Source organism: Telopea speciosissima, chromosome 3, assembly GCF_018873765.1.
Source record: "Telopea speciosissima isolate NSW1024214 ecotype Mountain lineage chromosome 3, Tspe_v1, whole genome shotgun sequence".
NCBI classification, from domain to species: Eukaryota; Viridiplantae; Streptophyta; class Magnoliopsida; order Proteales; family Proteaceae; genus Telopea; species Telopea speciosissima.
The window spans coordinates 59,381,499-59,394,275 of record NC_057918.1 but is presented as its reverse complement, the minus strand read 5'-3'; the positions used below and the strand labels follow the sequence as shown (position 1 = coordinate 59,394,275).

General features: G+C 41.4%; 1 protein-coding gene across 2 annotated transcripts in view; it reads right to left on the bottom strand.

The window, feature by feature from the left end:
• Positions 1–684: 684 nt before the first annotated feature.
• LOC122653495 (magnesium/proton exchanger) overlaps positions 685–12,777 on the bottom strand; it is a 25,799-nt gene continuing 13,706 nt past the window's right edge. For both annotated transcript variants that reach the window (XM_043847344.1, XM_043847345.1), the window contains exons 7-9: positions 2,086–2,302; positions 1,760–1,889; positions 685–1,018 (exon numbers count right to left, since the gene is read on the bottom strand). In XM_043847344.1, the coding sequence (XP_043703279.1) occupies positions 721–1,018; positions 1,760–1,889; positions 2,086–2,302 (645 nt within the window). In that variant the 3' untranslated portion in view covers positions 685–720. The remainder of the gene's footprint in view (positions 1,019–1,759; positions 1,890–2,085; positions 2,303–12,777) is intronic.

The following is a 12,777-nucleotide window of genomic DNA, read 5'->3' as shown; positions in this document are numbered from 1 at the left end:
CTCATAACAATCAAACAATATATAGAATAGTAATATTACAAAAGGGTTCGACATTTACTGTAAACTTTTCAGTGTTTTTTTTAAAATATAATTAAAGATGTAAATATGTTTTTTAACTATATCGGATATTTTATCCAAGCTAACTTGTCAATGCTATTCAGATTTTTTGTATGTATGTCATGAAACTTAAGGAAACAGTGTCTTACAGGTATTTTTTCCATCACCGGCCAGGTATTGACTTTGTACCCCATTGTATTTAAAAGTCTGTCTCAGCATGGGAACTTTGCAGGCAATGGGATGTGCTGAGGGTCCAAGACCAAAGTAGATGCCTAGATGGTGATGTGAACATGTTCACAAATATCTTAGCCTAGCTAATTAAGGCCATGTTTGGTACACATTCTTTGAATGCATTCTAGGTTGATTTTGCATAATTGGATGATAAAAATAGTTGTTTTTATTGTCCAAGAATGCATACCAAATACTGCTTAAGTTACCTTGTGCCAGAGACTGGCCATCAAGGAGACAAGTTTTAATGCAATGGTCATACAAACCTTTGAACAAACCCCACACCCCAAACAAAACAAAAAAAAAGAGCGGTTGTGCGTGTGACTACTATTATCAGCTTTTATTGTTCCTTACATTGGGTGTTCAACAACTTAGACAGCTGGTATAATGAGAATCGCACTATGGAAAAAGGGTTAAGGGGGATAGAGGATGCAATCAAATGATGCCAGAAACCTTTAGGGAAGAAAGAACAACAAAAACAACCCAGAGGAACATGAAGAAAATACAGGTTGCCCATGCCCATATCCTTGGCCCTCCCAGCTCAGCACCCAGTGTCATGCGCCTAAACACCAGGACAGCAATACATGCTATGGAAGTCAAGAAGAAAATTAGCAAAGAGAAGCTGAGGCCTTCGGCATTTTGGATCCGTAGTGGTTCCCTATAAGCGATGAAGTTGTATGCCGTGTTCACCAGCCACGGAAAGCCAATTCCCACATAAATATTGACAGAGTTGCTGCATAATAAGGGAAGAGGAGTGAAAAACTAAAACCAGCATCATATACTACACTATGAATATGGAAAAGAAATGCATGCTTGAGTAAACTAAAAATAAGAAACACATCAAATTTTACTGGAAGACTGTCCTCTAATTACTGGTGTTTGGCTCAAGTGGAAAACAAATGCATTGCATACATCGACTGGAAAGGAGAATGCTTGTGAAGAACACTAAAAATCCTATGTTTATTACAGCTTACATCAAGTAATCATCCTATTGTCTACATGAACTACAGTGTCTAGAGCCGAGGTTTCCAGAGACACTTCCATTTTCACTTCCTCAAATGAGTTTTCAATTTCAGTTTTTCCAGCAAATATAAATTTTGTGGGAAAAGATACCCAACGACACTGGAGTGGGGCTTCCTTTCCACACCCTCTCACAGAATGACCCTTGGGGCCACACTGACACTTGCTCTCCTCCAACTAAATGTGGGTCCCCTAATAAACGTATATGCCTCCTGCATTCACATGGGTGCGGTTCCCACTCTGCTGTTGTGGTAAATCTCTGTTCTAAATTTATTTAGAGATGTCTTCTCCAAAATGGTTTAGCACAGGTTCAAGTTCTTCATTAAGAATATCACCCTACCACATGCCTAACAAAGCAATCTTGTTTTTTTAAGGCCTTTAATCATGTAGGCAAGACTTTCATTCCGAATGGTTTCATAAGATCCTAGCTAAAAGGATGTTTGAAGAATAGAACCTGCAAGTTATATTTGCAATGGCAGAGTCAGCTGTTGTTTGACGTTCAGCAGCAATCTTGCTTGCAACTAGATCTGGCCATGAGGTTCCAGCTGCCAGTGCTGTAAATGCAATGACATATGCATTTATTCCTGCAAGAAAACAATACAGTATCACAACTCCAGACCCTCTGCACTGTACCTAGCAGGGTCACTCTCAATTATGCGGAAAGGGATTTTTCTCTCTTTTTTTTTTTTGTGTGAGTTGGGGGGGAGGGGGGGACAGCTTTTGTTATGCACAAACACACAAGCAAGAGAGAGGCAGGGATACAGAGAGAGGGTGAGGTACCTGTGACACAGCTTATTAGATCTGTGAGCTTTGTGACAATATAAGCTATTCCACTAATGAAAATCAGAGTGCATACGAAGGCAATCCATCCATGGGCGATTTGATAAGGAGGCACAAAAGCAAACAGAACTCTCCATGGTGCAAGGATTAGTTGCCAGGAAATTCTTGCGAACCGTAAATACAAATTGTCCAGTTTTCTTGATTCAGTGTTCTCTAACTGTTCAAGGAGGGGAAATCAGGAAAGGTTCTTGCATTATATTAAAAAAGGATAAAAAGTATTCAATAAATCATGAATTCACAATGAACACAATCCTGCTGGATGTATAAGCTTTTATTTTATTTTTTTGCGAAAAGCTTTCCCACATGACACTTAAGGAAAGAATCTCCTTAACAAGAACACCCAATTTTGCCATGTGGAAGAGTGATGTGGCAAATCTGACTGATGGATGTATAGGGAATGGTCTAAATAAATAATGTGTCAAATTCTAACCCCAAATTCAACCATCTCCCCTCCCATCTAATGCCATACCCTCGTGTATGTCTATGTCCGTGCACTGCCACTATAGTCCCGTGAACCCTCTTGGTAGTGTCAGATTTTTTATTTATTGTTTTGCCACTGCCAAAATCGGATTGGTCTGATGCCTGTTGAGGAGGTTCTTTCCTTAATGTTCATGTAAAACCAGGTATAAATGGGAAAAAGAACGCTGCCTGGTCTCGTGGCTCCTGTGCCTAGACACAGGAATGCGCAAAAGCACTATTCCAGCCCCTGTTAAATCATTAATACCATACATGTTGATGCCCCTGCGCACTCTCTCATTGACCCCGCGCTGGCGCAACAGTAAGGTTGCTGCATTACAACCTAGTGGTTGTGGGTTCGAGTTGTGAAACAGCTTTTCCGCGAAGTGGGGGTAAGGCTGCGTACATTATGACCCTCCACAGATTCCGTAGTAGAGGAAGCCCTATGCACTGGGTACGCACTTTTTTATATATATGGGTAACTTTTGCATCACTATGCCTAGTGAAGCAGTTTCACTTCAGTATGACTTTTTTACCTTCACACATGCTTTTGCTGAGCTGGAGTGGAGGGGTTCTTGTAAAATCACTGTCCTCCCTCTCATCTCCCTCCCCCTCCCCCTCCCACTCCATCCACCCTCCAGCTTATCCCTTTCCTCCTTTCTCTCCAGCGTTCTGGCTCCGGCTCCACACCGGCTTCCTGATCTCTCCTTTCTCCCTCACCCGTCCTCCCACCTTTCTAATTGTTGAGGTTTTAAATTTTGCAGCATATTTCTTGGAAGCATATCGTCCTGTTAGGAAAGGGGATCTCTTCCTTCTCAGAGGTGAAATAAGGAGCATTGAGTTAAGGTCATTGAGACTGACCCAGTCCAGTAAAGTACTGTGTTGTTGCTCCTGATCCCGAGATATTTTGCGAGGCTGAGCCAATTTAAAGGGAGGACAAAGACAGGTTGGATGAAAACAGATGTCTCAGACACAAGAACTTGTAGAACTTCCTCCAAGACATGCACAGCTGTTCAAATCTATTGGTGTGAAGCCCCCAAAAGGAATTTTCTTGTATGGTCCAGAATTTATGTAAGTGAGCTGGAGAGAGTGAAGAAGCAATCTCAGGAAGGCATTTCAAGGAAACTGAGAAGAACGCACCAGCTATCATCTTTGTTGACACTGATGGATGTATTGAAATCTTGTGCCTAAATTATTGTTTGGAAGCTTTGATAGGGAAATTGATATTGGTGTTCCAGATGTTGTTGGATGTCTTGAGATTATTCGGATTCATACAAGGAATATGAAATTAGCTGAAGATGTAGACCAAATCCTCACCTATTCTGTGTTTCAGAACTGTCTTTTCTTGTTTGTTGTCTTTAATTTGAAGCTAATAGTTCCAGTGATTTATCCACACAGGTTGAATTGGAAATAACAGCAAAAGACATTCATGGGTACGTTGGTACTGATCGTGCTGCTCTCTGTACTGAAGTGGCCCTTCAGTGCATCAGGAGGAGGAGGGAGGGAAGAGAGGAAGCTGGCCTGGCGCCAGAGCTAGAGCGTTGAAGAGAAAGGAGGAAAATGATAAGCCAAAGGGGAGGAGGGGGTGGGGATGGGGACAGTGATTTTACGAGTATAACCCTTTTATTCCAACTTAGTAAGAGTATTTCTGAGGGTAGAAAAGTTATAATGAAGTGAACTGCTTCACTAGGCATAGTGACACATAGAAGGACCCCCAAAGAAGCTTCCGGACAATCTTGGCTGGATAGAAGAATTTAGTATTCATTACTTGCATAATTCCAAAGCAGACTTAGAGCTTTAGGTTGGCGCTTTTTCCTCTCAATTTTTTCTCTCATTAGCTGCAACTAAGTAATATTACTGATTGATGCAGTATTTGGGCACTAGCAGCAGTGCCAAGAGAACTTCTGGTTTCAGAAATTTCAGAATTCCTAGCTTCTCGAGGAATCCTTTTCCAACTCTACTATGGAGTTCTATTTAAGTAGAGCTATGTTTCAGTTTCTTTTCCTATTTTGGTTATGTTTATGTGTCCTAGTTCAGGCTGGATTAGGAATATATAAGTCCAGTTCAGGTATGAGTTGATTTTTTATCATTATGTCAAGTTCTAGTTGGTTTAAGACTCCAAACACAGCTGAAGGTTCTTGAGTTAGTTTAGGAGTTGTTTTAAGTCTTTTTGTTGGAATATGTACTCTAGAGTACCGTGGGGGTATTCTGGTCTTTTTGGGGTAGTTTTATTCTTCTTATGTTACTAAGTGTAAGTGGACTATGTGGGTTTTAGTCCCACATCGCCTAGTTTAGTCACTTTGTAATTTCCCATGGGGCTTACCTATCAATTAAATAACTCAAGTATTTACAACTTTCATCTCTTCTTCTCTCTGGAGTTACTGGTTACAGGTCCTAGGTTCTCCACATGGTATCAAAGCTGTTGTAACCAGTGACTGATTCTCTCCAATATTTGCAGTTTTGAGAGTCGTTTCAAGGTTCTCCGATTTATGGAGAAACCCTAGTTCATAGAAAGAAAAGAAGAACTAGGGTTTCCTACTTGTATCATCCTTGTAATTTTATTTATTTGGAAATCGTGGGGTTCTACATTGAAGGCTTGCGGTTTCTAGTTTTGGAATATTTTCTGCAGTTTCATTTACTAATTTGCTACATTCGATTGGTGGAGACATCAGCTACTAGTTGGTTTGTGCTCCATCGATATTTATTTTTGTTCTATTCTGATGCTGCTATCGCAAGTTCCGATTTGAGTCAATAACTTGGCTGCTGAAATCGATGGTGCCTGCATTTTTTCGATTTTTGTTCCCTTCCACCATCGTTTGTTGGTCTTTTCTGGTTCGAAGAATATTGTTCGATGGAGTCGGTGGCTGCTACTGATCTGGATTTCTAGTTGAAGAATCCTACTACTGATTTCTGGTTATTGCAGAAATCGATTGCTGTGGTTTATCCTTTCATCTGGAGATTGAAGGGCTTGCTTTGGATATTTCTTTTATTGCTGAATGGAGTTGCCGCAACTGAAACTCTAGAATTTTGGCTCCTGTTAATGCTCCTACAGTGCGAATCGAAACCAAATCAGGTCTGGTTCTTAGATTACCGCCCTAAATTGTTTCAGCCACACTTTGTCGGCATAATACCTAAAATCAGGGACTGTCCTTGGGTGATCTTAAGAGGCCTACATGTTACGAAGCCTTGCCTGAAATTTAGGATCGAACAGATCAAAGGTGAGGAAATTCTCTTCTTCGAAGTTGAGTCTGGTTTCGTTTCTGGTTTCGGATGTGGCCAAAGGTTGAAGGAGACTATGCTTCCTTCTCTCATGGTAGCGGTGAGGCCTAGAGATTACGAAGTCTTACCCAAGATTTCAGGTTGAAAAAGCCCTATTTGCTGCGATATTCCCTTCGAACCAGGTCTGGTTCCGTGACTTTCTCTGCCCTTGTTTGTGTCGTGAGGTTGAAGAATACCTTCTTTCCACGATTTCTCTTCATCTTGGTTAGCTTTATTTTTGAGTTTCTATTATTACCCCTCCTTTCTCTCTTTATTTCACTTAAGCCATTCTTCAAATTTTCATGTCATCATGTGCCATCATTACCTTATTTGAGTTTCCAGCTTTGCCCTCATTTTTTGAACTTATTTAGCCCTACACCCTACGGCCTTCTTTGTTTCTTTCAAAGGAATCCTATCCTGTTCACCATATTTACCAGAATGCCATGCCATCCCTTATTCAACTTTATGTTATTTGCAATTCTGCCATTCCCCTATTTGACTACCCAATTGACCCTTGAAAATTCTGGTTTATTACCAGTTTGCCCTTTGGCTTGGTTTGTATTTAAAAATGGATTTCCACTAAATTACAGCCATGCCATCCTTTTTTTCCAACACCGTTCCCTTTCAATAATTCTAATTCCCTTCATATCCCATACCTTTGGCATATACCCATAACCACTTTGGACGATAATGGTATTCTCTAATTTGCCATTTCTTCCTTTTCCATTACCCTTAGCACCTCTTGGAAAATTCTAGAATATTATGTTTTTACCCTATCTCTTCCATTATCTCTGTTATGTCCATGTGTACTACACGTGAGGGGGGGATTATGTACAATACACCTACAAACATTGCAAAACGCAGAACATGCAGGAACATTGGTGCAAAACATAGAAGATCAGTTTTCTCCACCATTGCTATTGGGTATCCTTTGTTATTGAGTTGAGTTGGCCGTAAGGGGGAGATTGAAGTATTGAAGAGTATTGAAGATATTTTGGTTGTTGCCTATTTGAGGACTTTCAGTTGGGTTGATACAGTATTTTTTTCCATTGCCTGATTCAGTTTGTTTTTCGTTGCTTGCTGCTCTAGTTATTTCCCTTCAAGATTCTATGTCACTATGACAACCTGAGATTCATCACTAGATAGCTATTGAAGATCGTTGAAAGTTGCTTTTTTTGGAAGACATTCCAGTCCTGGTTTGCTGATCAGTTTGTCCAAGTTTTGAAGACCTATTTTTTCAAGTTCTTGAAGGTTTATTTGGGAGCTGCATTCATATGATAAGTTGGATTCTACTGCAACTTAGTTTTTTTCCCATTTTGTTCAAGTTGGGCATTAGTACCTTATATGTGCCAACTTGAGGGGGGGTGTTAGCATTATTAGGAATTCTTTTTTCTTTAGTTCAAGCTGGATCTTCTTTCTTTACTTATTTGTATAATCCAGCTTGAGGGGGAGTGTTGAAATATGTACTCCAGAATACCGTGGGGGTATTCTGGTCTTTTTGGGGTAGTTTTATTCTTCTTATGTTACCAAGTGTAAGTGGGCTATGTGGGTTTTAGTCCCACATCGCCTAGTTTAGTCACTTTGTAATTTCCCCTCTATTATAAATAGAGGGGCTTACCTATCAATTAAATAACTCAAGTATTTACAACTTTCATCTCTTCTTCTCTCTGGAGTTACTGGTTACAAGTCCTAGGTTCTCCACACTTTTACTGGTCAATTAAGTAGCCAGTTTTGGTTATTAGTTGGTTAAGGCTATTTCTAGTCATGTTATGAGCCATATTTGGAGAGTCTATATATACTTTTGTAACCAGCCATTAAGGCATACGGATTTTTTTATTTTTTTTGGGTGAATAAAAATTCATTACCAAGAGAAGAACAAAGGGATCCTGAAGGGAAGAATAAACAAGGAACAAGGCCTAAAAAATAAAAAACAAAAAAACCCAAAGAGGGCAAGAGAAACAATGCCAACCAAAGCACTAAAAGGTGTGGGATGGCACTGACCAAGGATCTACAATATGGCGGTTCCTAGGAGAATCAACACATCTAAATGGCCGCGAAGGGAGCTTGCATTTAACTTCGAAAGAGATGGATTCACAAATCTGATGGAAAGATCTAGAGTTGAGAGTCCATCTTCTGAGGTTGCACTCAAACCAGATGTGGTGAATAGAAGCGCCAAACACAAGCTTTCCCACACTATCACAAACTGAAGACCCTCCAAATGTCATGTCAACCCATAACCATTCTCGCTGAAAGGGCAATATTCTTCTTCTGCGGGGCCACCAACGGGAAAGGAGGGTAGTCCAAATCCTGGAAGAGAAGGGACAGTAAAAAAAGAGGTGATCGACATCTTCTTGTTTAGTTTTAGAAAGGAAGAAGAAGGAGAAGAAGGAGAAGAAGAGAGGAGAAGACAGGAACAAACATGGTTTGGTGATAAATCTGTTATGTCTCAAACTAGAGACTAACTTGTTTATATTGAAAAGAATTAGAAATTATACAGGGGCCCCTGGCCTTAAACAAATAACAGAAGAAACATAAAATACATGGGGTTATGTACAAGAATACCCCTGAAACTACTATTCTTAACACTCCCCTTTAAGCTGGGTGGTATATGTCATACATTCCCAGCTTGTTCAACAACCAGTCAAAGTGATGAGTGGTAAGTCCTTTGGTGAAGATGTCGGCCACTTGTTCATTTGTCTTCACAAAAGGAGTGCAGATGGTCTTTGACTCAATCTTTTCTTTGATAAAATGTCTATCAACCTCAACATGCTTTGTCCTGTCATGTTGCACTGGGTTATGGGCAATACTTATGGCTGCCTTGTTGTCACAATATAAACTCACAAGTTTAACAGTCTCAAATCCCAATTCTTGAACAAGTTTCTTTAGCCACAAGATTTCACACACTCCGTGAGCCATGGCTCTAAATTCTGCCTCATCGCTCGACCTAGCCACCACAAGTTACTTCTTACTTCTCCCAGTAACCAAATTTCCACCAACAAAAGTACAGTATCCTGAAGTAGATCTTCGATCAGAAATAGATCCAGCCCAGTCAGCATCAGTATATGCTTCAATCCTCAAGTGACCATTTCTAGAGAAGAGAAGACCTTTTCCAGGGCATGGCTTTAAATATCTGAGGATCCTGTAAACTGCATCAAGATGTCCCATTTTGGGTGTATGCATAAACTGACTTACCACCCCAACAGCATAGGCTATGTCAGGTCGGGTAAAGGAAAGATAGATTAGCTTGCCTACTAATCTCTGATATTTTTCAGCATCTACAAGAGGTTCACCACAATCTTCCCCTAGCTTGTGATTCTGATCAATAGGGGAGGAGACTGGTTTACATCCTAAGTATCCTGTCTCTGTAAGTAGATCAAGGACAAACTTCCTTTGACAAACATTGATCCCTTGCGTGGATCTTGAAACTTCAATCCCCATAAAATACTTCGATGGACCAAGATCTTTGATCTCAAACTGCCGAGCCAAATAAAGTTTAAGCTTTGAGATTTCAGCCCCATTGTTTCCCATGACCACGATGTCATCAGCATATACAATAAGAGCTGTAATAGTGCTGCCCTTCCTTTGTATAAACAAAGTGTGATCGGCTTGACTTTGGGTGCATCCATTCTGTAGGATAGCTTGTCTAAACCTCTCAAACCAAGCCTTAGGAGATTGTTTAAGGCCATAAAGAGCCTTCCTAAGATGACACACTTTTCCATTGCCACTAAGATGCTTGAACCCAGGAGGAGAGTGCATGTAGACCTCTTCTTCTAAGTCACCATGTAAGAATGCATTCTTTACATCAAGCTGGTACAATGGCCAATCAAGATTTGCAGCCATTGAGAGGAATACCCGAATGGAGTTATGCTTGGCCACTGGAGCAAAGGTTTCCTGATAATCAATGCCATACACCTGCGTATAGCCCTTGGCAACCAGTCTTGCCTGATATCTCTCTACAGTACCATCAGACTTGAACTTGACTCTGAATACCCATCTGCATCCAACAGGAACTCTCCCCTTTGGGTGTTCAACAAGATCCCAAGTGTGATTCTTCTCAAGGGCCACCATCTCTGTATTCATTGCTTCTCCCCATTTTGGATCAGCCATAGCCTCTGCTACATTCTTAGGAATAGAGATTGAGGAGATAGCCACAGTGAAGGCAACACCTGTAGGGGAGGTAGAATCATAGGAGACAAACTTGGCAATGGGATTAGTACAAGCCCGAGTTCCCTTGCGGTGAGCAATAGGAAGATCTAAGTCTGAGGATGTAGGAGTAGAGGAAGGTATACCTGTCTCAATGGATGGAGGCTCAGGATGAGGAGACGAAGAAGGATTTTGGCAGGTCTTCTTTATAGGAAGCCATGAAGAAGGGTTTCTCTTGTCCTTTGTATACACCAGTAGCTCCCCTTGTTCTCTGTTCACCTGTGCACTCGGAGGCTCCCCCTCAACAACAGTATCCTCAGAACTTTTCTTTCCCTTGTCAATCTGAAAAGGGGAAATAGGAATAAGAGAGGAGGAAGGAAAGGAAACAAACTCAGGAGCTTCTTCAACCTCACCACCAAGAGATGAACACTCCCCCTGAAGAGGTGACTAAAAATACGGGATGGTTTCAAAGAAATGGACATCTTTGGAGATAAGCCACCGACGGGTAGGAGGGTGATAACATGTGTATCCTTTGGAGGTAGAGGAATACCCAAGAAAGAGGCACTTCAAGGCCTTAGGATCCAATTTAGTGCAGGCAGATTTGTTAATATGGGCATAGCAGATGCAACCAAAGACCCTTGGAGGAAGGAAGAAAGAAGAAGAAAGTGAGGGTAAGACCTTAAGAGGGACTCTGAAGTTCAAGACACTGGAGGGCATATGATTGAGAAGAAAGACAGCAGTGAGTAAGGCATCGGACCAAAAGGTTTTTGGAACATGCATTGTAAACCAAAGGGACCGGGCTACTTCCAGCAGGTGACGGTTTTTTCTCTCAGCAACCCCATTTTGTTGAGGGGTATCAACACAAGCCACTTGGTGGATAATGCCATGGTCAGAAAAAAAGGACTCCAAACCACCATACATATACTCTCCACCTTTATCAGAACGGACAATCTGAATACGAGTTTGAAACTAGGTATACACCAACTCATAGAAATTTGTAAACGCGGAATAGACATCACTCTTTTGTTTCAAGAGATAAACCCAAGTAACTCGAGAGAAGTCATCAATAAAGGAGACAAAGTAGCGGAAGCCACGTAAAGAAGTAATAGGGGAAGGACCCCAAACATCAATGTGAACAATGTGAAAAGGTGAAATAGATCTATTACCAGAAGATGGATACTCTGTCTTACAACTTTTTGCATAAAGACAAGGTTCACAATGAAAAACATGATTGACAGGAAAAGAGGTAAATAAATGTGGCAACATTTTCCTCATAACAAAAAAAGAAGGGTGTCACAAACGCTAATGCCAAAGCAAAATATCCTCCTGTATACATCCGCCATGTTGCCCGAACACATAAGATTGAGCTTTCGCCACAGGGGAAGCACAAGTGTCCAGAACATATAATCCATCAGCCTCACGTCCACTACCAATCACCCTCTTCGTCACCAAATCCTGAAAGAGACAATGGGTAGGAAAAAAGGTGACAAAGCAGTTCAAAGATTTAGTCAATTGGCTAACTGAAAGAAGATTAGTAGCAAAGTTGGGAATATGAAAGACAGACTTCAAAGGGATAAATGGAACTTGGACATCTCCCTTACCCAAAATGGAAGAAAAAGAACCATCAACAATTTTTACCTCATCTTTCCCAGAACAAACAGAGTAGGAGTTAAAAAGTTGAGACCTACCAGTCATATGGTCTATGGCCCCTGAGTCAATGACCCAGGGAGTGGTGCCAGAAGAGGTAGAGACCTGTAGAGCAGTGGAAGTAGTGGTAGCAGTAGAGGAGGAACCATCCAAGTGGGCTACAATCCGACGAAAAGCAGCTATGTCTTCCTTGGAGAGGGAGGATGGATCAAACTCATGAACCCCAACGTGGGCCTTAGGCCCATTCTTCTTCTGTCCTTTCTGTCCTCCAGATGCAGTAGAGGATGGTTTCCCATGAAGATCCCAGCAAAACTCTTTATGCCCAGACTTGCCACAACAGTCAAAGGAGAATCGACCTTTACCAGCCCCCTTAGTGAAGGGAGGACGGTCCTGTGGAGTGGATGAAACAAGAGCAGAGCGCTCAACAATGGGGGTAGTCTCCATAGCACCTCTACGGGTCTCCTCACTTTGTAAATAACCACACACCTCCTCCAAGGAGGGAAGACTTGGTCGGCCAAGGATCTGCACCCTTAAGGGTTTAAACTTAGGGTTAAGACCTCCAAGAAGGAACAAAACCCTCTCCTTCTCAAACAACTGATGCACTTTAGGCTCATCAACAGGACACAGCTGGAGGTCTCTGTAGTGATCATACTCCCAAAGTCCCACAACAAGACTATAGTACTTAGAGATACTTTTGTCACCCTGGCGCAAGCTAACAATCTGTTAGAGGAGTTGATAAACCTTTGTAGAGTCCCCCACTCTATCGAAAATACGAGCAACACTATCCCAAATGTCTTTGGCAGTCTCCTTGCTCATAAACCTTCTTCCAATCTCCGGCTTCATCGAAAAAATAAGCCAAGTCATCACAAGGGAGTTCTCGGTTTCCCATTTTGAGTAACCTGGATCAATGGAGGAAGGAGCCTTAAAGCTCCCAGATATATATCCCAACTTCCCCCTACTCCGAAGAATAAGCTTCATAGACCGTGACCAATCCAAGTAATTATAATTGTCAAGCTTGACAATGGGGAGCTGAACATTTGGATTCTCATATGAAGGGGATAAAGGCAAGGCTGCTGCAACACTTGGGATTTCAGATGTCTCAACAGTTTTTTCACCTATTGTGACTTC